General features: G+C 50.0%; 2 protein-coding genes across 21 annotated transcripts; one reads left to right on the forward strand and one right to left on the reverse strand.

The window, feature by feature from the left end:
* Positions 1-21,914, reverse strand: ZNF142 (zinc finger protein 142). Of its 10 annotated transcripts, XM_063647973.1 has the most exons (11): positions 21,781-21,914; positions 21,391-21,446; positions 21,112-21,212; positions 18,529-18,842; positions 14,057-14,656; positions 12,718-12,885; positions 10,987-11,811; positions 8,199-8,376; positions 4,118-7,094; positions 2,755-2,860; positions 1-893 (listed from the first exon to the last, which is right to left on the reverse strand). In XM_063647973.1, exons 4-11 carry the CDS (start codon positions 18,806-18,808, stop codon positions 424-426), a joined length of 5,604 nt encoding a protein of 1,867 aa, XP_063504043.1. In that variant the 5' UTR covers positions 18,809-18,842; positions 21,112-21,212; positions 21,391-21,446; positions 21,781-21,914; the 3' UTR covers positions 1-423. The 10 variants fall into 10 exon arrangements, with proteins under 10 accessions (XP_063504043.1, XP_054334520.1, XP_054334523.1 ...); XM_054478545.2 differs by lacking the exon at positions 21,781-21,914 and having other exon boundaries at positions 21,391-21,514; XM_054478548.2 differs by lacking the exons at positions 21,112-21,212; positions 21,781-21,914 and having other exon boundaries at positions 21,391-21,526.
* On the forward strand, positions 21,456-25,875 carry LOC129031812 (mitochondrial chaperone BCS1). Of its 11 annotated transcripts, none has more exons than XM_054478571.2 (9): positions 21,894-21,935; positions 22,717-22,831; positions 23,354-23,722; positions 23,821-23,960; positions 24,174-24,368; positions 24,616-24,679; positions 24,928-25,097; positions 25,301-25,418; positions 25,566-25,875. In XM_054478571.2, exons 3-9 carry the CDS (start codon positions 23,403-23,405, stop codon positions 25,816-25,818), a joined length of 1,260 nt encoding a protein of 419 aa, XP_054334546.1. In that variant the 5' UTR covers positions 21,894-21,935; positions 22,717-22,831; positions 23,354-23,402; the 3' UTR covers positions 25,819-25,875. The 11 variants fall into 11 exon arrangements, with proteins under 11 accessions (XP_054334544.1, XP_054334546.1, XP_054334542.1 ...); XM_063647988.1 differs by lacking the exons at positions 21,894-21,935; positions 22,717-22,831 and adding exons at positions 22,088-22,155; positions 22,449-22,576; XM_054478565.2 differs by lacking the exon at positions 21,894-21,935 and adding an exon at positions 22,094-22,223.
* Positions 25,876-26,303: the final 428 nt, after the last annotated feature.

Consider the following 26,303-nt stretch of genomic DNA (forward strand, 5'->3'; position numbering starts at 1 on the left):
TTTCTGTTTAACATGCTTTATAGAGCATTAGGCACAACAGCACATGCGGTTAGATACAACTGTTTTTAGAAGATTCTGAAAGAAAATAGGACTTGACACAGCAAGAAGGAAAGAGAAGATGGAGTGGGTAAAATCCAGATCTTATAGCCAGGGACTCTGATGGAGTGATGGTGAAGAAACTGAGAACTTGCAGGTTAAAAACGCAATGTACAGCAATAAGAAATCAACGTTGTAGTCCATGTCCCTCTTTTATATGGGTGATAATTTCAAAGTACTATAGCCAGAGTCCCAGGAGGGTTCTAGTCACCCTTGCACCCCAACAGCCAGTCCTTTCTTAGGCTCTGAGCTCCTCAGGCTAGCGCTGGTCCCAGTCTGCACATCTCAGACCATACCCACTTCCTATACAGGAGGTGGGGCAGGCTTTCAGCCCTCAGGTCCAGTGTGGGGAGCGGCAGGAGCAGGAGGGCTGGGATCCTCCAGCTGCACATCATGCAGGTGCACTGTGGGGGTGGTGGGGTCTTTGCCCACACCCTGGTTTGGGTCGGCTTGGTCAGGGTGGTGCCTGCGTACGTGCTTGACCACCTGGAACTTTTGCTTGGCCTTGTAGTTGCAGAGGCGGCAAAAGAAGGGGTGGCGGTCGGTGTGGGTGAGGGCATGATGGCGCAGGCCAGCAGCCCAGCGGAAAGCACGGTGGCACACATTGCACACATAGGGTTTGGCCTCACTGTGCTTGCGAAGGTGGGTGCGCAGCAGGAAGCGCGTCTTGAAGGCCTTGCCACACTGCTCACACATGAAAGCCCGTGCTTCTCGATGCCGGGTCTCCTGGTGCACACGCAGTGCATCAGCCCGGTTGGTGCAGTACTCACACTCGGGACACTGGTATGGCTTCAGTCCTACAGGACAGGGAACAAATCACCATTGAAAGGCGGTGGAGCAAGGTTCACTGGGCCATGGAGTTACCGCAATCAGTGGATATAAAGAATGCAAGCAGCAAGTTGACTAATGACCATATCTTTGGAATGCTCCAGTCCTCCAGTCCTGTCTGACATTTCTTTTTTCTTTTATTTTTCTTTGAGACGGAGTTTCGCTCTTGTTGCCCAGGCTGGAGTGCAATGGTGCAATCTCGGCTCACTACAACCTCCGCCTCTCAGGTTCAAGTGATCCTCCTGCCTCAGTCCCCCAAGTAGCTGGAATAACAGGCATGTGCCACCACACCTGGCTAATTTTGTATTTTTAGTGGAGACAGGGTTTCACCATGTTGGCCAGGCTGGTCTTGAACTCTGGACCTCCAGTGATATGCCCTCCTTGGCGTCCCAAAGTGCTGGGATTACAGGCATAAGCCACCGCGCCCGGCCCTGTCTGACATTTCTGTGCCTTTCCAACATAGCGTCCTTGTACATCAACAAGAAATCAATGTTGTAGTCCCAGCAATCAATGTCGTGGGTGCCCAATGGATGCTGATGATTAACTGGACCTCTAACCAACTAGCTACCTGAGCGTAAGGAATACTCAAATATGGAAGGGTTTCCCCATGGGAAATTATAACCCTCTTTTGGTCACAGGGTACTCATGGAATTTGACAATTCATTTAAACACAACTGCTTGTTCAACTCAAAAAGTCAAAGACCCAGCCTGGGCAACAAAGTGAGACCCTGTCTCTACAAAAAAATTAGGTGGGCGTGGTGGCATGCACTTGTAGTCCCAGCTAATTGGGAGGCTAAGCCAAGAAGATCATGTGTACCCAGGAGTTTGAGGTTGTAGTGAGCTATGACTGCACCACTGCGCTCCGGCATGGGCAACAGAGCAAGACCTTGTCACTGAAAAAAAAAAAAAAAAAAAAAAAAGTGAAAGAAATACTTAGGAGGGGCTGGGCACGGTGGCTCATGCCTGTAATCCCAGCACTTTGGGAGGCCGAGGTGGGCGGATAATGAGGTCAGGAGATTGAGACCATTCTGGCTAACACAGTGAAACCCCCGTCTCTACTAAAAATACAAAAACTTTGCCGGGCGTGGTGGTGGATATCTGTAGTCCCAGCTACTCGGGAGGCTGAGGCAGGAGAATGGTGTGAACCCAGAAGGCAAAGGCAGAGCTTGCAGTGAGCTGAGATTGCGCCACTGCACTCCAGGCTGGGCAACAGAGCAAGACTCTGTCTCAAAAAAAAAAAAAAAAAAAAAAAAGAAATACTTAGGAGGTAAGAGGTAGAGGTGAAGTAAGTGGCATTCATAAAAGCAGAGGGCCTTGAAATGCTCCTAATCAATTCCTCCACATAGGGGGATCAGATGCAGTAAGCACAGGCACACACGATTGTGTGCTTTCAAGAACCGAGTTTGTGGATTCCATCCACACCCAGGAGAAGAAAAGGACAGACTGGAACAGGAGAATCCTTCACTTTCTCCTTTTTAACTCATGATAGTTCCATCATGTCTGTGTAAGAGCCAGGCAAATCTGCCCTTAGTCATGCAAGTTGGAGTTGGGGGTTCTCAAGAGGGGAAAAATGACGGACTTCGTAACACAATCACCTGGGAAGCTTTTGGAAAGTACATATGCCCAGGCTCTCAGGTTTACCCTTCTGATTCTGACAGGTCTTCAGTGGGTTGGGGAGCCATTCTGGCACATACAACCCCAGCCTACCCTCTACTCCCAATGTGAAAATTGATGCTGGCCCTGAATTGGAACAAGGACCAATCTTGGTGAGGTTAGGTTTGCCAGGGAACAAGGGAACCCTTCAGGCCTGTCGAAACCACACAGACTCACCTGTATGCTTGGTCATGTGGTATTTGAGCTGGTTGACCCACTTGCACTTGTAGCCACACTCAGGGCACAGGTACTTCCGTTCCTCCTTGTGGATCCGCATGTGGTACTGGAAGAGGCAAGGGCAAAAAGCAGAAAATATAGTAAGTGCTCAATAAATGTTAGCTATTATTATCCAGATTATTCTCGCCCTGTTCTATGCCTTTATCATATGGCAAGCAGACATTATGGAACTTTGTTTTTCTTAATCTTCAGTTTGCTTGCTAGGGATTTTTTTTTTTTTTTTTTTTTATAAAGAGACAGGGTCTCACTCTATTGCCCAGGCTGGAGTGAACTGGCGTGATCACAGCTCTCTGCAGCTTTAACCTCCTGGGCTAAAGCAATCCTCCCACCTCAGCCTCCCAAGTAGCTGGGAATACAGGCATGTGCCACATGTCCAGCTAATTAAAAAATTTATTTTTGTAAAGACAGTCTCCATATGTTGCCCTGGCTGGTCTCAAACTTCTGGGCTCAAGCAATCCTCTGGCTTTGGCCTCCCAAAGTGCTAGGATTACAGGCATGAGCCACCTCACCTGGCCAATACATTTTTTTTTTTTTTTTTTGAGATGGAGCCTCGCTCTGTCACCCAGGCTGGAGTGCAGTGGCGCGATCTGGGCTCACTGCAAGCTCTGCCTCCCGGGTTCATGCCACTCACCTGCCTCAGCCTCTTGAGTAGCTGGGACTGCAGGTGCCCGCCACCACACCCGGCTAATTTTTTGTATTTTTAGTAGAGACGGGGTTTCACAGTGTTAGCCAGGATGGTCTCGATCTCCTGACCTCATGATCCGCCCACCTTGGCCTCCCAAAGTGCTGGGATTACAGGTGTGAGCCACCGCGCCCAGCCCCAATTTTTTTTTTTAAATGGGGTCTTGCGCTGTCACCCAGGCTGGGGTGCAGTAGCATGATCATAGCTCACTGCAGCCTCAAATTCATAGGCTCAAGCAATCCTCCCACCTCAGCCTCCTGAGTAGCTAGGACTACAGGTACTTGCCACCATGCCCAGCTGATTAAGAAAAAGTTTTTGAAATGGGATTTTGCTCTGCTGCTGAGTGGTCTTCAACTCCTGGCTTCAAGCGATCCTCCTACCTTGGTATCTCAAACTGTTGAGATTACAGGCGTGAGCCACATTATGGAACTTTATCTTTACAACAACCCTATGAAGTTGGTATTATCTCATTTTTAACAGATGAAGAATCTGAGGCTTGGTAAAGGAATTTCCCAAAGTCACAGAGCTAATATCTGGAGGAGTCAGCTTTAGAGAACCAAGGCAGTTTAACTCCAGAGCCTGTGCTCCTTCCACTTCCTGCCCCATATCCTCTGACATTACCTTGAGGCGAGAGGGATCAGCACAGGCATAGGGGCAGAGGTGACAGTGGTAAGGCTTTTCCCCAGTGTGGATGCGGCTGTGCCAGGTGATCTTCTGTCGGTTCTTGGTGCTGTAAGCACAATCGGTGCACTTGTAGAGACGAGTGCCCCCATGCCCTTTCACATGGTGATCTAGTACCAGCTGATGGCGGCATGTGAAGTCACAAAAGGGGCAGTGTAGGGGGGGCTGGCCAGCATCCCCATCCCCATCTGGGGCTGCCACAGCTGCTGAAGTCTCCTCATGCTGTTCCAGGTAGTGCTTTACCAGGCCCACCCGCTCCCGGGCGGCAAAGTCACAGAGCTGACAGCGGTGGCTGAAATGCTGCTGCCTCCGGTGCTCATCCAGAGCCGGTCGGCTAGGGAAGGCCTCCTGGCAGGCCCCACACTCAAGCCGTGGGTGCTGTTTACGGGTGTGTCCTCGTAAGCTGGCAGGGCTGGGGCACAGCAACCCACAGCGGGAACAGTGCAGGGGGCCCTCAGTGGTCTCTGCAGGAGAGCCAGGGGCAGGCTGTGCAGGCTCGGGGTGTCGGCGCAGAGCATGCTGCTTAAGTGCTGTCTCTGAGCTGAACTGGGCTTCACACTGGGAGCAGGCAAAGGCTGGGGTGCCTTGGTGGCAGCTGTTGACATGACGAGTGATGTCATGGCGAAGGTAGCCACTATAGTCACAAAGTGGACAGAAGTGGGTGGGTGTTTTGTCATGTACCCTTAACCGGTGCAAGCGCAGTTTCGAGTTGGTACCAAATGTCTGGGGGCAAGAGCTGCAGGGGATGCGGCCAATGCCTGTGTGTCGGGACTGGTGAGCCTCTAACCGGTACCGTCTGGTGGTCGAAAAGTCACAGAAGGGGCACTGATGGGGCTTCACCCCCTCGTGCTTGAGCCGCCGGTGCTGCTGCATGCAACGGCTCTGTTTACAGGTGAAGCCACAGTCCCCACACCGTAGATGGGGCCGGGGCCCACGGGCTGGGGCCGCAGTGGGGTGCCTCCGCTTCTGGTGGAGCCTTAAGGCGGCGGCAGCAGGAGCAGTGAATGGGCAGAGGCTGCAGTGCAGCTCTCCAGACTCCTCGAGGGGACAGCCCCGGGTCTGGTGAGTCCTCAGAGCCCGTTCCTGCTGGCAGCTAAAGGGACATGTAGGGCAGGAGAAGCGAGCCCCTTTCTGCTTTTGAACCAGAACTGTATCCCCATCACCAGAGCTGGACTCTGTACTCCCATTCTTCGGGGGAGCAGAGTCCCCATTGCACAACGGGGACACATCAGGCTGGGTGTGGGGGGTCCCTCGTTTTCCTCCCCCGCCACGTCCTCCCCTGCAGCCTTCAGCCACGTGAGAGGTAATAGAGGAGAGCCGGGAACAAAGGAATGGGCAGGAGTTGCAGTGAAACTTGCCCTGCTCAAAGCGGTGCTTCTTCAGGGCCTCTGTGGGCGAGGAGTTTCCTGCAGGAGGGACTGGGTCAAAGCAGTGCGTCTTAGGGGCCTCTGTGGGCAAGGAGTTTCCTGCAGGAGGGACTGGGGAACCAGAGACTGTGGCAAGAGGCTCTTCTGTTTCTTCTGGCTCCCTGGGAAGCTGCAAAGGAGCATCTTTTGGAAGCAGTAGCTCTGCTTCTAGTGGTGCAGGTGGGGGCTTCCCACCTTCTGTGTCCTCTGAGGCCTGGGTACCCGGGAGCACAGCTTGCAGAGGGATGGGTGAACCTGGTCTGGGCAAGCCCTTGTTCTTTCTGAGCAGAACAGGGCACTTCTTCAGCAGGTGGGTGCTGAGGCCGCGTTGTTGCTTGAAGCTAGCCCCACACTCGGGGCACAGCAGGGGCTCTCGGCGGCCTTGGCACCCAGTCCTGGAGTGCAGATTCAGGGCCTTCTCCCGGCGAGTGATAAAAGGGCAGTGTGGGCAGCGGAAGGCTCGCCCTTCTCCCTGGATCACCACCATCTGCACCCGCCCCTCTAGCACCAATGCCTCTGCTTGTTCTTTGTCCTGTCTCCTTAGGGCCTTGAGTAACGACTCTGACTCAGGTAACGGGGGCAAGGGTGCTGTCTCAGCAGGTGGAGTTGCCTTGAAGGTTGCTACCCAGTTGTTAGGGGCCTCCTCTAAGGATGGAGGATTTGTGGAGAGCTCAGACACTGGCTTTTCCAGAAGGGGATTTTCTTCAGCACCCAAGTCAGAAGTCCCAATACCTTCAAAGCTAGATAGCTCTGGTCCTTCCAGTCCATCTGGCCCTTCCAGTCCCAGGGGCCTGAACTCCATAGGGGCTGTTTCAGTGACCTCCTCAAGGGGTGGCTCAGTCACAGACTCCAGCTCTACTCTCAGGGCCTCTAGGTGTAGTGTGCAGCTGCCCTCCTCCACCTCTGCTGGGCTGGGACTGCCACCCAGGTCATCCCCATGGGGAGCCTCACTGCCCTCCTGTCTTCCAGTGTTGACCTCCTCACTCATCTCTGGCAGGGCCTGGTCCAAGCTGGGGTCTACCACAGTCCCAGGTTCGTGACCTGGCCCCTCAGGTCGGGCTGACAGCTGGTTTGAGGGCTCTGAATCTGGCGGGGGCGTTGGGCCCTGCATGGCCCCTTCTGGCTCCTGGCTTGCATAGTGGAGCTGCCAGGCCTGGTCTCCAGGCACATAGCCATGGGCCTTGCGTTTATGGAACAAGAGTGTGGTGTTGCTGAAGGTGCGGTAGTCACAGAGGGCACAGTGGAACTCACGGAGGCGGGTATGCTTGCAGTTCTCATGGCTCAGCAGAGCCTGCTTGTGGCGGCTCTGGTAACTGCAGTAGTGGCAAGGGTAGAGTGGGGCCGGTGTGCTGGGGTGGTGCTGGGAAGCCATGTGCTTCTGCAGCTCATACTTCCGCTTGCAGGCGAAGGCACACACCTCACACATCAGAGACTTGCCCTGATGCCGCAGCTTGTGGCTGCTCAGCTGATCAGCCCGGTGACAGCGATAGGAGCACTGGTTGCACTGATACCTGGCAAGGAGGGAAAGGGGGAGGCAATCACAGTAATTAATCACAACAACTAAGAATCACTCAGTAAATACTTACTGTGGGCCAGGCTCTGCACTCAGTATCATACATGTGTCACCTGAGGTAACCCTCCTTTTCACTACCCTATGAAACTGGTATCTCTATTTTCCAAGTGAGAAAAACTAAATCACAGAAGTTAATAATTTGCCTAAGGTTGGTTACGAGGTAAGCCAGGAGCAGAGACAGCCTAGCTTCAGGGCCTGTGTTCTAAGCCCTATTCTGTACTGCCTTCTAAAAGAAAGTAATCATGAATCAGCATGACCCACTGTAGACTTCCAAGGAACTGATGTGGCTACAACTCCACAGGGCAGGTTTCTGTGCCTCGTTTCCCTTCTCCCACAGAGGCATGACAGCTCTAGAAATCCCTTAGCCAGCTGTGCCACAGGTCAGAGAACTTGCCCGGATTTGGAAGTGGCAAGATTGGGGCATGAATATACAGTCTATCCACTTTCCCAGGGCCAGACTCTGAGAACTCAAGTGACACCTTAGTCTCTAGGCCTATACTGTAGGTCTATACTCCCTTCCCAGAGCCCAGAGAGTGCTCGCTATGTGACTGAGCCAGTCACAGAGGCCAGCTGTAGGCAATGGAGTTGAGACAGTGGAAACAGAGAAGGGTGTTAGGAAAAGGCTCTCTTTTTTCTTTCCTTTTCTTTTCTGAAACAGAGTCTTACTCTGTCACCCAGGCTGGAGTACAGTGGTGCCATCTTGGCTCATTGCAACCTCCACCCACCGACTCAAGCGATTCTAGTGCTTCAGCCTCCCAAGAAGCTGGCATTACAGGCGTCTGCTACCATGCCCAGCTAATTTTTGTAGTTTTAGTAGAGATGGGGTGTTGCCCAGATGGCCTTGAACTCCCAAGCTCAAGCAATTTGCCCGCCCCGGCCTCTCAAAGTGCTGGGATTACAGGTGTGAGCCATTGCACCTGGCCTTAGGAGGAGACTCTCCAGGGACCGGAGAAAGAAATAGGGCCAGAAGTTAGATCCAAGAGGAAGCTAGCTTGGCATAAGATTCTTGGGATTGGGACGGAGGCCTATGTGTGTGTTGTACCTGAGGTCCCCTGCATGTTTTCGCATGTGCACACGGAGGTAGTGCTTCCACTTGGTGACATAGCCACATTCAGTGCACATGTAATCCTTGGTGTTGGAGTGGGTCAGCATGTGCTTGGATAGGTAGCTCACGTCTCGGCATGTGAAGTCACACAGCTCACACTTGTGAGGCTTCTCACCTTATATGGGGGATGAGGATGAGGGGAGAGAACACAGGTCAGATACAGATCAAGTGGACAGACCGTTTCTTCCAGCAAGCCTGCCCTGATGCCAGGGAGGAACAACAGCTTCATGTGCTACCTGAGATGGTGAAAACCTCACAATAATAAAGGCTGCTTCAGAGCCCTCTCAGACAACTACTCCCCCAACTCCCACATCAGCGAAGATGGGAAGAAAGTAAAGACCAATCTTTTCTTTTTTTTTTTTTATTGAGACAGAGTCTCACTCTGTCGCCCAGGCTGGAGTGCAGTGACGCGATCTCAGCTCACTGCCAAGCTCAGCTGCCCGGGTTCAAGCAATTCTTGTGCCTTAGCCTCTCAAGTAGCTAGGATTACAGGCTCCCGCCACCACACCCAGCTAATTTTTTTGTATTTTTAGTAGAGACGGGGTTTCACCATATTAGCCAGGCTGTTCTCAAACTCCTGACCTCAGGTGATCCGCCCGCCTTGGCCTCCCAAAGTGTTGGGATTACAGGCGTGAGCCACCGTGCCCACCCCAAGCTTTTCAAAACTAGCTTAAAGTCCACTCTTGATTTGTTTTACAGCTTGCTGTCACTATGGTCAACTGCTCTACTTAGCCTAATTCTTTTGTTTTCTAGAACAAAAGGAAAAATAAATGAGACAACAGAACAGAATGGTCAAGAATTCTGAAATCCAACATAGTAATAAAAATATTAACAGCCAACATGAACAAAGTTCTTACTATGTGACTAGCACTCTTCTGAGCACTTTGTAAAAAAATTCCTCCTCTCGGCCGGGCATGGTGGCTGACGCCTGTAATCCCAGCATTTTGGGAGGTCAAGGCAGGTGGATCATGAGGTCAGGAGATTGAGACCATCCTGGCTAACACGGTGAAACCCTGTCTCTACTAAAAATACAAAAAATTAGCTGGGCGTGGTGGTGGATGCCTGTAGTCCCAGCTACTCCGGAGGCTGAGGCAGGAGAATGGCGTGAACCCAGGAGGCGGAGCTTGCAGTGAGCCGAGACTGGGCCACTTTACTCCAGCCTGGGCGACAGAGCCAGACTCCATCTCAAAAAAAAAAAAACGGCCTCCTCTCCTCAGATTTTCAGAACATCCTTAAGAGGCAGGTGCTATTATCACCCTCATTTTACAGATAGGGAAACAGAGGCACAGAGAAATCATAGAGCCATTAAGTGGTAGTTTAAATCTTAGTTGACTACCATGTGGGTTTGAGCAGTCTGTTTCCTTGTCTCCAAAAGGTTGGTATAAAGATTGTATGAAATGTCCCAAAGCTGTCAGTGATACTCAGTGAGAACTCAAAGGTGAGCTGTCCATGTTGATGGTCAAGACCTGGCACTGACAGGCTGGGGGCCAGGTTCCTTCAAGACCCCTCCTTGTTGTCCCTGCCCACTCACCCAGACCCCTTCCCTATGGTGAAAGGCTAGCAATGTGGTATTCTGGTTCTAACACTATCTGTGTGATCTTAAAGTAGGTCTCAGAGTTTGTCTCTTTTCTCATCTTTACTTGCCTTACTTACAAGATTAAGCCTTTTGAAAAGACCTCAGAAACATGAGATTTTGTGACTAAAGCATGTACAGGAATGAGTTCAATGAGAATAATGGCTTTGTCCCAGGCTGCCTAAAATTTTTTCTCCCAAACCAGTGTCTTCGACGAAAATTCTAAAAATGTCCTGTCAATCCACTTATGTTGATATAGAGATCACAAATGGGATGATGCTGTAGCAGGAAGCTTGGTTTGGTTGTTACCTAAAGCATCAAGAATGCTAGAAGACAGTTATGAGTGTGAGTTAAACATCTGCAACTTCTAGGTCACTGGAGGTGATCTTGTTTAGTGTCATGGACGCCCAAGCTATAGAAGGCCATATGCGTGTGGACGCCTCAGTCCCCTTGCCCCTGTCTCTCTTAGCACATCCCAAAGCATGAATTGCAAAGTAAGGTATTTGTCCTGGTTTGGGTTTCTTCAGGCTTGGTGTTAACCCACTCAAGCCTGACTAGGGGTGGGCAGAACTGGACAGGGGCTTAAGAGCGAGGCACAGCACCACAGTGGTTAGAGCACAGGCTCTGGAATCAGACTGCATGGATTCAAATCCTAGCTCTACTACTTTTTTTGCTGTTTTTTGTTTTTTTTGAGACGGAGTCTCGCTGTGTCACCCAGGCTGGAGTGCAGTGGCGCAATCTCAGCTCACTGCAAGCTCCATCCCCCAGGTTCACGCCATTCTCCTGCCTCAGCCTCCCAAGTAGCTGGGACTATAGGCGCCCGCTACCATACCCGGCTAATTTTTTGTATTTTTAGTAGAGACGGGGTTTCACCATGTTAGCCAGGATGGTCTCGATCTCCTGACCTCGTGATCCACTCGCCTCGGCCTCCCAAAGTGCTGGGATTACAGGCGTGAGCCACCGCGCCCAGCCCTAGCTCTACTACTTTACTAGCTAAACGACACTCAACTTAAGGCTCATTTGTAAACTTGGAATGCTAGATCTATCTCTAGGAATTTTGGGTCAAATGAGAAAAGGTATGCAAGACCCTTTGTAGCCAGTATCACCACCATCATTACTACATTATTGTAAGGATGATGGAAACCATCCTACCCGTATGTAGAAGCATGTGTCGGATGAGCACCCTCTTGTGGGCAGTGGCAAAGTTGCACTCAGGACACTGGTGGATCTTTTCATGAGCATGCATCTTGCCTACATGATCCTGGTAAGCCACTGGGTTGAAGGTGGCAAAGGGGCAGAAGGTGCAGCGCAGCTCTTCACTGCCAGGGTGGCCCTGCTTCTTGTGTTTACGGAATAGGTGCTTATTGGAACAAGCAAAATCACAGTGGGGGCAGTGGAAGGCGTAGTGGCTCTTGTGGTGGGCCTCCATGGCTTCAGCTGTGGCAAAGAGCATGGGACATGAGTGATGGCGGCACTCCACAGCCCGCACCCCATGGGTCTCCTTCAGGTGCTTAATGAAGGCCTTGCGGTCGGGTGCTGCATAGCTGCAGCCCTCCTGAAAGCAGCGAAGGGGTAACGGCTCTGCTGCGGCTGCTGCCGTGTGGCTCTTGAGGTGCTCCTTGAGGGCCTGGCTGAGGCGGAATTCCTCACGGCAGACAGGACAGGCATAGGTGTCTGAGTAGAAGTTGGAAATATCTTCATGCATGCTGGCCATGTGGCGATTGAGTGCATTCCTCTCCACCGCACTGTAGTGGCACAGTGGGCAGTGGTGGGCCTTTTCACCCAGCTCCCGCAGCAGATGGGTCTTGAGCTTGCTCTTACTGGTGAAGAACTTCTGGCAGTTGGGGCACTGGAGGCTGGGGTCTGGGAAGTGGAGATGCAGGTGCTCCACCAGATGAGTCCGCTTCTTAAAGCAGCGCTTACACTCTGGACACATATGGGTCTTGAAGAGGGACTCGGTGCCAGAGACCACATCCCCTGGCAAAGGGAACACAGAGAGTTGAGAGAGTGAGATTTTTCTGGGGATAGCCAGATAATGGAAGAACCACAATTTGCTCAGACACAAACGATGTGTGGCCTCTCTGCAGGAAACCAAGCAAAAGGGTCTCAAATACTGTAGTCTCAAAAAAGGGTGAGAAACTCAAGTTTTAAGAGAAGCAAAATTACAAGGGCTTCTCAGGCCTTGCTGTGACAGCCTGTTTGAAGTGCTTTACTCAGCTACCTGCTCTTCTTGAGCCTTTGTTTAGAGCTGCTTAAAATAATCTGAATGGAGCATTCTTGTTCTTTCCTGCCTTGTTCTATGGGGGCAGGCAGAAGCATCGGCAAGATTAGTTAGAAGGAAAAGAGCCCCCAAGGGGGTGAGCCAAAAGAAGGTAAAGTACTCTTACTTCCAAACACTGGCTCACAGGCTCTAGATAATAATGAAGTTGGTAATAAATACAACCAAATCTTTCTTATTCACTTGATAACTATGCTCCTTGTGGGATGACTTTCAAATATTCTACTGAGGTGAAAAACTGAGAAGCAAAGATTCAGAAAAAAGTATTTGAGGGCTCAGTGCCAGACAAAATAGGCTGCTGATCAATAACTTCTGGCATCTCTATATGATGAAGATCACCTCCTGTTTCCCTGCTAGAGTTTTCTGCCTGAGGAAAACCAGCCCAGTGAAGCAAACTTGATTTACCCCGACGCTATATTACTAAAGTCTTTACCATTCACTCATTTATCATTTTCCCACTAGACCTTGACTTTTGAGTCAAGGTAGAACAGAATAAAAGGATCCGAACCAAAGCTCAGAAAACAAACCCCAGAGCCTCAATGCCAGGGTTTCAACAATCCATTCTTCCCCACCACCAAGGGCTTCAAGCCTCAGGATGTCATTACCTTCCAGCTGCTGAGCCCCTTGGCCTTTATCCACAGCCTTCTGGGAGTCCTTCTGGGTGTCACTCTTCTCTTCTTTCTCTATATTCTCCTCTTCAGCTGTCTCCTGCCCAGGCAAGGGTGTACCTGCTTCCTGTGAAGCTTCTCTCTCTCCTGGAGGCAGTTTGGGAGCTGGAGATACATAAAACTTGATAAAGTCTTTAGGAGCCAATGACAGCACTAAATGCTTATACTTCTCTACCTACTGGCTGAAATAATCACCCTCTCCCACTTTTAGCATAAGGAAATCTTGGGTTTTATGTATAAATGTATTTCCACTCAAGATGGAAATAGGAGGACCAAGAGCTAAGTTATTAGCAATGTTCCAGTCTAAAGTAACTCAAACTTCAGAGAGCACCACTTTCAGACTCCATGAAGCTGACAGCAGTGAGGTCATTGAGGTCAGAGGGGGCTGAAAGTAGAGAATGGGTAGACTGCAATTCCTTCTCTTATCAGAATCCTGGCCTCTCCTGGCCCGTTTTCTCTGTTTCCTCCTGCTCCTCTGCTCTCTCATGCTTTTTTGGGACCAAGAGGAATGACAACTAGTAAAACACCATCTCTCTTGAAAGTTCCTTTCTCTCCTTCTTTCTTTTTTTTTTTTTTGAGACAGGGTCTTACTCTGTCATCCAGAGTGGAGTGCAGTGGTGCAATCTTGGCTTACTGCAACCTCTGCCTCCTGAGCTCAAGTGATCCCCCACCTCAACCTCCTGAGTAACTGGGACTACAGCCATGTGCCACCACACCCAGCTAATTTTTGGATTTTTTGTAGAGACAGGATTTCACCACATTGCCCAGGCTGGTCCTGAACTCCTGGGCTCAAGGGATCCATCCACCTTGGCCTCTCAAATTGTTGGGATCACAGGCATGTGCCACAGTGCCCAGCCCAAAGGGTTATTTCCTTTTTAAAATAACCCTGGCTTCTACTGCCCAATCCCCAGTTGCTCTAAAGGAAAGTCTACAGGCATTCTATCAGTGGCCATAGCCAATGATGGTCATTTTCACTTTTGCCCTCAGAAAGTTGTAAAATGGATCATTAGAGAATATTGGTTAAGTAACTTCAGGCCACCTGCAGCCTAAGCCAACTTTCACTCATTGTCACAAACAAAGACTTCCTCTTTTTCTCATATATTCCAACTGTTTCAAGATGCCTTCTCATGTCATCCAGTAACTCCATCCTCCTGAGCCACTATCTAGATTCTCTTATATTCATGTACATTCATGGCCTTGGAAACAACTGCCTCTCCTATAAGATCAACTGTGGCTGAACTCCAGGAGAGGAACTGCTTGGCCCTTGGCTTCATACCTGGCAGCAGCTCCTGGGATGGAAGGCCCTGAACGGCAGAAAGTTCTCCCTGTGTCCCAGCACCATGGCTCCGCTGATGCTGCCGGAAGAGTTTGACGTTGGAGCCCATGAAGCTGCAGTGGCTGCAGTGGAAAGGGTAATGCGCCTGCCGGTGCAGCTCCATGCCCTGCTGGCTCCCGAAAAGCAGGGGGCAGCCCCGGAAAGAACAGGGCACAGGAACTGCTCTGTGAGTCTGCCTCAGGTGGTGCTGCAGACCCTTGCGATCTTCAGCAGAGAACACACAGCCAGATTCTGGGCAGGAGAAGGTGTCAGGAGTGCCCCGGTGAATCTTGAAGTGGCTCTTCAGGGCCTGGGGTTGGGCAAACTCCTGTCTACACACAGGGCATGATAGGGGGCTAACTGGTGGGCTCTGGCCCTGCAGAGGGCCAGGGAGGGTTGGGTTGCTGGGAGGCAGCTCTACAGAGCATGGGGGGCTAGAGAGGCCCTGCACAGGCTGTATATGGGTCTCACTGCACTGGTGCAGGGCCAGCAGAGTGGGCTCTGCGAAGCTCTGTTCACAGCGCTCACAGAAGTACACCTCCACCACCTTTACCAGGACACCTGCAGGCAGAGGACCGACAGAGAAAGGCATAGAATCAGATGGAACAAGACTCATAGGAGTTAGTTACTAGTAGAAAATGTAGGTGAATCTTTTAATATTCGTAGAGTACAGATGGACTTTAAGTCTGGTCCTATACCTGGACTGTAAGCCCCAAAAGGTCAGGGACCATCTATCTGGCACGTGTGTTTGGATTCCTAGCACAATACTTGGCACAAGGTAGGTGCTTAATAAATATTTGTTAAATGAGTGAACAAACAAGCAAATCCAGAAAGCATTAAGACAGTATATTTTGCCCAAGTGAAAACCAGAAACTTCCAAAAGAAAATGACAAACTAGGGATAATATCTGCAATATAAATGGTAAGAGCTTTACTTTCAAATTGTGTAAAGAGCTTTACAAAGGCACAGGAATGGATAAAATGGAGAATATCCTTTCTGAAAATAATTATTATTCTCCATAATAACTGCTGCCGTTTTAAAAGCAATGGGCAAGACTTTGATAAAGAAAGGCTTAATAAACACTCTCATTTGGTCCTCCAATAGCCCTGTGGGAACAAGGTCCTGAGATTCTACGAGATTAAGACTACTATGTTTATTAGTGGTAGAGCCATGACTCAAGGCCAGGTGTGTCCTACATTTATTCTGCTGGTCTGTTTGCTCTTTACTGTTTTTTTTTTTTTGGTTAAAAAAAAAAATTTCAGGGCCAGGTGCGGTGGCTCACGCCTGTAATCCCGGCACTTTGGGAGGCTGAGATGGGAGGATCACGAGGTCAGGAGATCGAGACCATCCAGGCTAACATGGTGAAACTCTGTCTCTACTAAAAATACAAAAAATTAGCCAGGCGTGGTGGTGTGCACCTGTAGTCTCAGCTACTCGGGAGGCTGAGGCAGGAGAATCGCTTGAGCCTGAGAGGCGGAGGTTACAGTGAGCCAAGATTGCCTACCGCACTCCAGCTTGGCCAAGAGACAGACTCTGTCTCAAAAAAAAAAAAAAAAAAATTTCAGGCCGGGCCTAGTGGCTCACGCCTGTAATCCCAGCACTTTGGGAGGACAAGGCGGGTGGGTCACCTGAGGTTGGGAGTTTGAGACCAGCCTGACCAACATGGAGAAACCCCATCTCTACTAAAAATACAAAATTAGCCGAGCATGGTGGTGCATGCCTGTAATCCCAGTTACTCAGGAGGCTGAGGCAGGAGAATTGCTTGAAACTGGGAGGTGGGGGTTGCAGCGAGCCAAGATCACGCCATTGCACTGCAGCCTGGGTGACAAGAGTGAAACTCTATCTCAAAAAAAAAAAAAAAAAAAAAAATTTCAGTGCAACATCTCAAATGATACATAAGTATACAAAGGAAGAATAACCACCCAGCACCTTCACACACACACAATTTGGTGTGTTTCTTTTTGACCCTTTTCTTCCCACTTGCTATATATCAAAGATATTTTTATCTTTGAGTACATTTACATCTAGTTAGTACTTTCTTGTCCAGTTCATGTTTTTTCCAGAGCATGGACAAATCAAAATGAAATTCTGCCCTTGCTTCCCTGGGGACCAAAAAAATAAAAATAATTTTTTTGGCTGGTGGTGGGGGAAACAGGGTCTCTCTCTGTCACCCAGGCTGCAGTGCAGTGGTGGTGTGATCACAGCTCACTGCAGCCTTGACCTCCTGGGCTCAAGTGATTCTCCCACCTCAGCCTCCTGAGTAGGTGGGACTACAGGCACCACCATTCCTGGCTAATTTTAAAATATTTTGTAGAGATGGGGTCTCCCTATGTTGTCCATTCTAAAAATAATTTTAAAAAATAAATAAATTGTGCCCTTACTGATGGACATTTGGGCTGTTTCCAACCATTACAAATAAAGCACCCCTACATATCCTCATCCTTGCTCTGGCCACTGTAATTCCTGTGTCTTTGTGCATTCCTACAGTGGAATTACAGTGGTCAGAGTACGCAAATTGTAAAATTTGCTATGTAGCTAAAAGATTATACTAATTTGTATCTCCATAAGCTGTAACACAGTGTTTCCTATAGCCTCATCAACACTAGGTATTATTAAAAATGTTTAATTTATGCCAAAGTGCATCTCCTATTTTTCTTTTTTTTTTTTTGAGACAGAATCTCACTTTGTTGTCCAGGCTGGGGTTCAGTGGTGCGATCTTGGCTCACTGCAACCTCTGCCTCTTGGGTTCAAGCAATTCTCGTGCCTCAGCCTCCTGAGTAGCTGGGATTACAGTTGCCCAGCACCATGCCCAGATGATTTTTTGTATCTTAGCGGAGATGGGGTTTCACCGTCTTGCCCAGGCTGGTCTCAAACTCCTGAGCTCAGGCAACTGCCTGTCTTGGCCTCCCAAAGTGCTAGGATTATAGGCATGAGCCACCATGCCCAGCCGCATCTCTTATTTTTAACTGGAATTTATTTGTTTGCTAGTGAGACTAAGCATCCTTCCATATGGTTACTACTTTTATTTCTTCTTTAGAGCACTGTACATAGATTTCTTTTTCCCATTTAAAAAAAAAATGGTTTCTGCTGGATGTGATAGCTCATACCTGTAATCCCAAAACTTTAGGAGGCCGAGGTGGAAAGACTGCTTGAGCCCAGGCGTTCAAGACTAGCCTGGGCAACAAGGTGAGACCTTATCTCTACCAAAGAAAATTTAAAAACTAGCTGGGTGTGGGTGGTATACACCTGTGGCCCCAGCTACATGGGAGGCTGAGGCAAGAGGACTGCTTAAGCCCAGGAGGTCAAGGCTGCAGTGAGCCATAACTGTGCCACTGCACTCTAGCCTAGGTGGCAGAGCAAGACCCTGTCTCAAAACCCCCAAAACCAAAAGAAAACAAAGGAAAGCAAACAACAGAAAAGATGGTTTCTTTTTCTTACTGTGGCTCTTTGAATTTTAAAGATATTAACTCTTTCTTATATATTGCAAATGTTTTTCCTAGGCTTTTTTTTTTTTTTTTTTTTTTTTTAATTTCTTTCACCATATGGAAGTTTGGAAATATTATATGGTCAAATTAGCTAATCTTTCCCAATATTCTTTGTCACTATACTACAGTGCCAAGTGAAGTGGTGACAACTATGACTGGAGGATGGCAATTAAAAAACAGGGAAGCTTCCTAAAAATAAGAGGTGAGGATAATGGGATGAATAAAGGGAGAATCTTTCATCTGAGATAAATACAAATGCTCAACTCCTACTTTTTGTTGTTGTTGTTTTTTAAAGAGATGGGGGTCTCACTATATTGCCCAGGCTGGAGTGCAGTGGCTATTCACAGGTATGATCATAACATACTGCAGCCTCTAACACCTGGGCTCAAGCAATCTTCCTGCCTCAGCCTCCCAAGTAGCTGAGACTACAGGTGCATGCCACTGTACCAGGCCCCAACTCTTATTCTTAACAACATGCCTTGGATGAGTAAAGTATGTTATACACAAAAAACTAGGGCAGGGAAATACCAGATCACTTCTGGAAAGCCCTGCCAAGCCCAGGGTGGTAGAGACAGGGTTTTTGCTTAATCCCTGGCTGCAGTTCTTGGGTAGGAGGGTCAATATGGAGGAAAGAATCTCCAAGGACTGTAAGAGTAGGGACAAGCCAGGATTGGGCAGAGGTGTCAGAAAGGTCTTACTTTCTGGATTACTGCCTAGCACACATGAAGCCCTTGCAGGACAGACTGCCAAAAGCTTGGTAGAAGGCTGTGCACCACTTCGCCAGCCTTCAATCAACATGTACCAACTGCAAACCAAATGATAATATCTCCAAGTATAAAAATAGGATGCTACCTTGCATTCTCATCATATTTATACAGAATCAAAAATAACCCAGACAAAACCTCAGAGCTGCTTGTCCCACTGGCCTGCTTGCAACTGTGTTTGTACCTGGGGTCTCTCCAGGAGCACCTGGGGTCAGGGTTCCAGCTACTGCCTCCACAATGATCTCCATGTTCCCTGGTCCCTCTTCAGTTGCTGTGGCCTCTACCAGCAGGCAGCCTGGCTCAGTAGGTATAGGTGCAGGGTCCCCGGAAGGACAGGGGCTCTGGACAGGCCCTAGGATTCCACGGTTAGAGAGAGGCGGGGGGATCAGCAATAGCTCAGGGCACAGTCCATCCATCTCTCCGGTGCTATTGGCTGGCTGTGAGTCCAAAAGGGGGTCTGTCATCACCACCGACTTCTGTGTTTTGGCCTCTTAAATGCTGACAAGCCAACCAGAAGAAAAACAAAGTAAGGTTAGAGTTCTTACTTTCTTCCTGGCTGGCGTGGGTACACAGCCCAGTACCCACTCACTTAGGCATTTTCTTGAATGGCAATATGCCATATATACCTTATGAGACTAAATAGAGGCTTTCTTTTATGATAATGTTCAGAACAAAAAGTATAAAAATGATAACATAATATTAGGAGAGAGCCAACAAGTATTGGCCAATATATTAATGACTGCAGGTTGTCTTCTGCTAGCTAAGTGCCCTCAGCCAAGTCATTAAGCAATTTGGGTCTCAGATTTCTTATCTGCAACAAAATTAGGTGGGGCCAAAATATCTCAGAAGTCCCTTTTTTGTTTTTTGAGACAGAGTCTCGCTCTGTCACCCAGGCTGGAGTGCAGTGGCGTGATCTTGGCTCATTGCAACCTCTGCCTCTTGGGTTCAAGCAATGCTCCTGTCTCAGCCTTCCTAGTAGCTGGACTACAGGCATGTGCCACACACGCCCGGGTAAATTTTGTATTTTTAGTAGCGATGGAGTTTCACCATGTTGGCCAGGCTGGTCTCGAACTTCTGACCTTGGGTGATCTGCCCGCTTTGGCCTCCCAAAGTGCTGGGATTATAGGCATGAGCCACCTTGCCTGGCCCCTTTCCCTCTTAACCTTTGATAATCTCACTATTCCTCAGCATGGATTATAAGGAAGGCCCTTCCTTCATCATCTGGCTCCTGCAGACCTCCCCAGACTCATCTCCCACTTCTCCCCTCAGCAGATCTCTGAACCAGATGATGTGCCATTCTCCAGACCCACCACATTCTCTTTTGCTTTCAAACCCTCACAGCCTTTTGCATCTCTTGGCTTGATATGCCTTTTCCCCTTCTCAATCTCTCTCTCTTATCTGGCTAACCAATTAACCATCCTTGAAGAAGCTGCACAAATGTCACTTCCACCATGAAGGCCTCCTGACATTCTTTTTTTTGAGACAGTCTTAGTCTGTCACCTAGGCTGGAGGGCAGTGGCACAATCTCAGCTCACTACAACCTCTGCCTCCTGGGTTCAAGCGATTTTCCTGCCTCAGCCTCCTGAGTAGCTGGGATTACAGAAATGTACCACCACGCCTGGCTACTATTTTGTATTTTTAGCCATGCCTGGCTACTATTTTGTATTTTGTATTTTTAGTAGAGATGGGGTTTCTCCATGTTGGTCAGGCTGGTCTTGAACTCCTGAACTCAGGTGATCCACCCGCCTCGGCCTCCCAAAGTGCTGGGATTACAGGCGTGAGATACTGCGCCAGGCCTGGCTTCCCGAAACTCTTATCTTCTCTCTTCTGGCATCCTAAGGGCACTCTGTACACAGCCCTATCAGAAACGAGGTCACACTGCACTGTTGTTTACCTGTCAGTCTCTCTCCTTAGATGTGTAGCTTTTTTAGTAATTTGTTGACATTATCACTTCAATGATACCACTTTGTGATACTGACATTATCACTTCAACACAAATCACCCACAATCAAAGATTCCAGTGAAGAACCACAGACATGGAGCTGCATTGGAGTAAAGCTAGGTATCTTGTACAAAACCAGTGGTTCCTCACCTATAACGTAACACATTTGGAGAAATTTCAAACTCATTAACTGACTATGGCCTCAAACTAAATATGGGAACATAACTGAGGAATGAATGACAATTGAATTGCATACCCTGTTATACATGGCTTAAATGAGTTTAAGCTGAATAATTAGTAATTAATAAGAATGATAGGAATCACTTCATGAAATTGAGTCACAGAGAAGATGCAAAAAGAAAAAAAAAAAAAAGAAGAAGAAACCAGGCCGGGCGGGGTGGCTCACACCTGTCATCCCAGCACTTTGGGAGGCCAAGGCGGGCTGATCACCTGAGGTCAGAAGTTCGAGACCAGCCTGGCTAACATTGTGAAACCCTGTTTCTACTAAAAATACAAAAAATCAGCAGGGTGTGGTGGCACACGCCTGTAATCCCAGCTACTCGGGAGGCTGAGGCAGGAGAATCGCTGGAACCCGGGAGGCAGAGGTTGCAGTGAGCCGAGATCGTACCATTGCACCCCAGCTTGGGCAACAAGAGCGAAACTCCGTCTCAAAAAACAAACAAAAACCAAGATCCTGCAATCTGATAGTCCCTATTTCCAGAATCCCATGGACTCAAAACAACAGATCACAGGGATTCACAAGGTGGCTGGAAAATGCACTCCCGTGGTCAGAGGGATTCTCTGGAAACTGCAGCCTCCACTTACTGAATATTATCGCTGCTCTGGGGAATCTTCAAGCTTGACCACACATGGCCTCCGGGGGGAGCCAAGGAGGACGCTGAGCCGTCAAGATTAAGAACCTTCACCTGCGGGAGGGCAGGGTGAGGTAGGAGACAGGTTGGCACGAGAGAAGAAATACGCTTATCTTCCGGGCAGGAGGGCTGAGGAAGAGAAAGGACAGACTAAGGCAGAGAGAAGGCCTGGAGAAACAACGGTCCCCGGCCTAGGGACCCAGGTTCCCACCTGCCTCCGGCTCTGACTCACCGCGTGGCCTTGGACAGACACAGTCGCTTCGCTTCTCTGGGCCTCAGCTTTCCTATCTGTAAAATGGAGGTGATGACAGCGTCCACATCTTCGGGCGGGAGCTGGATCATAAGAGCCAGCGAACGGGAAAGGCGGTTTGTAACCTGGAAGGCTTGGGATGGAGCATCGTCATGATTTTGGTCCTGAGAGCAGCGGGTACCCGGGCGGGGTCCAGAACCGTGACGCGACTGCGGCGCCGGGGCCCAGCTCGTCTGGGTGCCCCCTTCAGTACCTCCTCCCGAGAGTTCCCAGCGCCCAGGCCCACCCTGATCCCGGGGCTCGAAAAACTTTGCCTCCAGCTCGCTCCACCCGCCTTCCCTTCCCAGTTCCGCCCCGCAGCCGCTCACTCACCTCCAGACCCAGAGCCGGCGGGAGCCGCATCTCTATGGTCGGCCGCGGCTGGAGCGGCCCCCGGGGCCCCCTTTGTGCGACCGCCTCCGGCTCAGCCGCCTCTAGGATATTGGTGATGTGGAAGCCACTCTCTCTTCCTCTTGCCAGCTGCCGGGGTACTCTATGTTTTCTCTCTGTGGTTTTTCCCGCCCTCCACCCCCACTCCAGCCCTGAAGCGAGAGAAGCACCATCGAGAGCTCTGGGGTAGAGTGGCGTGGGCTTCTCGGTGGGTGTGGCGGGAAGTAGATGTAAGGACCCGGGGCGGGGCCGAGCGCAGCTTCCCCAAAGTGCAGGCGCGGTGAAACCATCGAGACGGAGGGCCAGAGAGTCACGGCGGTGAGAGGGCTGAGTGACCCGTTACCCCAAACCATGTGGCTGGAGGCGCGAGCTGGGGTGTAGGCGAGGTTCAGGAGGGGGTTCCTGGGTGTCGCGGAGGGGTCAGGGGCGGGAGAGCTTTGTCTGTGGCCTTCCATGCATAGATGTTTTGGAATTCTGGATCCCAGTTCTGAGGCTCAGCCGAGGTCACTGCTGTCAGCTCACCTCCCTGCATGCCAGGCGCAGGGCAAAGTGGCCGGGGTTCGGGGTTGGAGGAGAGGTGTACTAGAAACAACTTTGCGCTTATCCGTCAGGATCTTTGTCTACGATGTGACGATCCGTGGAGAAAGTAGCAGATGGGCAGATTTTCAGTTGCGGAGAATGAGGGAGAAAAGAACGGGCATTCCGAGCCAAGAGCACTGCATGAGCAAGGAGCTGGGAGGTTGCTTACTTGTTGAACATATTTGTTGCATATTTGCGTATTTGCTAAACAGGTAGTGTTAGGAGCTAATCCATGAAAGGTAGGCGGGCGCCGTATTGTAGAGGGCCTTGAGTCCCAGGCTGAGTTTATACCCAATTCAGGGGTCTGTTGGGAGCCAGCCATTGAAGGTGCTGGAGCAGAGAGAGATATGGAATTGGAGCTGATCCCTATGATGAAAGATCTGGACCCTTGTGTAGCTGTTCCGTGAAGCAGGAGGTGAAGACCTATTAAAATGCCATTTCAAGAACTACGATTTTAAAGACAGTTTAGGTGGGAGGTAATAAAGGTCCAAACAAGACATTAGATATTGGGGACATAAGGGAGAGGATATTTGGAGGACATTACTCATAACAAGACACAGCGTTACTGACAAGTCAACGGACGCTTCTCCCTTGCTGACTGCAGCCAGTGGGCCCCTTTTTATCAAAGCTGGTCCCAGGGACCACAAAAATCCTGTCCCTCCGTTATCCTGATGTGAAGCCTGTTTATATAGCTCTTTTTGGTTTAAGGCATCTCCAGACATGGTCCTCTGGTAGGAAACAGGTATGAGTAGACTAATGAAGGACAAATGGCATGAGGGACCTGGAGTCTCCACCGTTGCATTCCAATACCACCCTTACCCCCACAAAAGGAGGGTATTGACCCACACAGTAGTGCTGACCTGTGGGCAGGGCTGGGGAGGTCCAATTTCTAAAGTAATCTGTGCTTTGTCCCATCTCCACTGTTCCCCACCCCTAGGTTTTCGTAACACCCCAGGGCCTGTAAGGTTTGGTGTTTCCCTTTCAAGATGCCACTTTCAGACTTTATTCTGGCCCTGAAGGACAATCCCTACTTTGGGGCTGGATTTGGGCTGGTGGGTGTGGGCACAGCCCTGGCCCTGGCCCGGAAGGGTGCCCAACTGGGCCTGGTGGCATTCCGGCGCCATTACATGATCACACTGGAAGTCCCTGCTCGAGACAGGAGCTATGCCTGGTTGCTTAGCTGGCTCACCCGCCACAGTACCCGTACTCAGCACCTCAGTGTCGAGACTTCGTACCTTCAGCATGAGAGCGGCCGCATTTCCACTAAGTTTGAATTTGTCCCCAGCCCTGGAAACCACTTTATCTGGTAAGGTTGGGAGCTAGGAAGGGCTGTGAGAGTAGAAAAGAATGATGGGAGCAGGGTTTGACCCATTCACTCACTCTGTTTTGATTGTTCTTATTCAGGTATCGGGGGAAATGGATCCGGGTAGAACGAAGTCGAGAGATGCAGATGATAGACTTGCAGACGGGGACTCCTTGGGAATCTGTCACCTTCACGGCCCTGGGCACTGACCGAAAGGTTTTCTTCAACATCCTGGAGGAAGGTGTGGGATAGCACAGGCAGGCTTTCTAGGGACACTGCAGGGATGGGGACATTTGACATCAGATGAGCAGTTTGGAGAGGTGGAATAAGCAGGCCGGGGTGAGCCCATGGGAACAGGGGGCCAGAAGGAAGCTGTTTGGCACAGCTCTACCTAACTGAAGAATCAGCCATGGTGAAGGGAATTACTGGCTTTATCTCATCTTCTCCTTCCCAGCTCGAGAGCTAGCCTTGCAGCAGGAGGAAGGGAAGACTGTGATGTACACAGCTGTGGGCTCTGAATGGCGTCCCTTTGGCTATCCACGCCGCCGGCGACCACTGAATTCTGTAGTTCTACAACAGGGTCTGGCTGACCGAATTGTCAGAGACATCCAGGAATTCATCGATAACCCCAAGTGGTACACTGACAGAGGTGAGAAGCAGCTGGGGTCTTGGCTGTGCTGTTTTTGACATTTTTAGAAGGGACAGGTTGGTCTCCAGCCAGATGGGGTGATATAAAGAAAGTTCTAGTCCAATTTCCAGAGATTAAGAGGAATGAAAAGTTGTGTATGAGAATGATTTATTTCCGTACCAAGGTTATCAGGCTTCCAGGGGGCAGGGCTGGGAATGAACATAGATATCTGGGGCAAAAGACATGATCATCCTGGCTCTATCCCTAGGCATTCCTTACAGACGTGGCTACCTGCTTTATGGGCCCCCTGGTTGCGGAAAGAGCAGTTTTATGTGAGTATTCAAAATTTCTCTTAACTTGGCAAAACGAAGCCTTTGTGGAAACACTGGGCTGATGGGGTTGGAAAGGGAAATGAATCTGGGGATCGGGGACCAGGATAAACTGAAACATGTGGAACATTAGGGTGTGAGGTAGAAGTCAGGCCTCTGAGACACATGTCCCCAGACGGTGAGGAGAGTAGCTGGGCCTGAGGAAGCATTTCCAGGTTGCCTGCTACCTCCTGCCATCCCATGCTCCATAGCACAGCCCTGGCTGGGGAACTGGAGCACAGCATCTGCCTGCTGAGCCTCACGGACTCCAGCCTCTCTGATGACCGACTCAACCACCTGCTGAGCGTGGCCCCGCAGCAGAGCCTGGTGCTCCTGGAGGATGTGGATGCTGCTTTTCTCAGTCGAGACTTGGCTGTGGAGAGTAAGTGAGGGGTTCTGGAGGAAGTGGAGCGGGTAACTATGGAACAGGGGAAGAAAGCAGAAATCCAGAGGGCTGGCGGAGGATGCCTGGGTTAGTGACAAGAGCCCACAAGACGCATGGATAAGTAGGGGAACATAGTGGGGCATGCTAATTTTATGCTGGGCTATGACTACTCATGCTTCCTTATCTTTGCCTTCCTCCAGACCCAGTAAAGTACCAAGGCCTAGGTCGCCTCACCTTCAGTGGACTGCTCAATGCCTTGGATGGTGTGGCTTCCACTGAGGCCCGCATCGTGTTCATGACCACCAACCATGTTGACAGGTAGGAAGGAGCCAGGCATCCTGAGACTAAGGCAAGAGCCCACCCCCTCCCCTAGTACCTTGGGAGGAACAGGAGGTTGAGGGGCCATCTCTGTTGGGTGCTAGTGTGACCACTGCCTGTGACTCTGCTTTCCCTGTCTTCTCTCAGGCTGGACCCCGCCCTGATACGCCCGGGGCGAGTGGACCTGAAGGAGTACGTGGGCTACTGCTCACACTGGCAGCTGACCCAGATGTTCCAAAGGTTCTATCCAGGGCAGGCACCTTCCTTAGCTGAGGACTTTGCAGAACATGTCCTTCGAGCTACAAACCAGATCAGTCCTGCCCAGGTGCAGGGCTACTTCATGCTGTATAAAAATGACCCTGTAGGGGCAATTCACAATGCTGAGTCTCTGAGGAGGTGATCAGGCTGAGCTCAGCTCAGCTTTCCTCCTCTAGTTCAATAAACATCTGCCACACTACTCTGCTGTCTCCTCTCCCTTCATCACTGGATTGGTACTTGAGTAAGACGGGCTGCAATCACAGGTGCCTACAGGGGTCAGTCAGGCAACCACATATACAAATGATGGGGCATAGCCTAAGATAAAGAGATGAGACACAAAACAGGAAACTAAATTCCTCTACCTAAAGGCATTCTATGTATATAAATAATGGACACGCATGGGTGTGTACACAATGGGTTGTTAACGGTGGGTCCTAAGGACTCTGCTTACATGCTGACATCCCACTAGTTTTCCCTGAAACTCACTATACTAGCTAATGAGACGTCAGACCCTCTTTACCCAGCTCTTTGAAGAACAGACTTCAGAGCAAACTTGGGGGCTGCTCTGCCACAGCCCAATCTTACTAGGAATTGAGAAAAAGAGCCATTCCTTACAGGCTACGCGCT

The sequence above is a fragment of the Pongo pygmaeus genome, chromosome 11 (assembly GCF_028885625.2).
Source record: "Pongo pygmaeus isolate AG05252 chromosome 11, NHGRI_mPonPyg2-v2.0_pri, whole genome shotgun sequence".
Lineage (NCBI taxonomy): Eukaryota > Metazoa > Chordata > Mammalia > Primates > Hominidae > Pongo > Pongo pygmaeus.

What these genes read in the sequence shown, in the direction of transcription:
- ZNF142 (XM_063647973.1), bottom strand. Translation starts at nt 18,808, where the DNA reads ATGACAGACCCCCTTTTGGACTCACAGCCAGCCAATAGCACCGGAGAG. An exon ending in ATCCCAGGAGCTGCTGCCAG is followed by an intron (nt 12,886 to 14,056) that starts GTATGAAGCCAA and finishes ATGTATCTCCAG; the next exon opens with CTCCCAAACTGCCTCCAGGA. An exon ending in AAACATGCAGGGGACCTCAG is followed by an intron (nt 7,095 to 8,198) that starts GTACAACACACA and finishes CCTCCTTGCCAG; the next exon opens with GTATCAGTGCAACCAGTGCT.
- LOC129031812 (XM_054478569.2), top strand. Translation starts at nt 23,403, where the DNA reads ATGCCACTTTCAGACTTTATTCTGGCCCTGAAGGACAATCCCTACTTT. An exon ending in CCTGGAAACCACTTTATCTG is followed by an intron (nt 23,723 to 23,820) that starts GTAAGGTTGGGA and finishes GTTCTTATTCAG; the next exon opens with GTATCGGGGGAAATGGATCC. An exon ending in TGCGGAAAGAGCAGTTTTAT is followed by an intron (nt 24,680 to 24,927) that starts GTGAGTATTCAA and finishes CATGCTCCATAG; the next exon opens with CACAGCCCTGGCTGGGGAAC.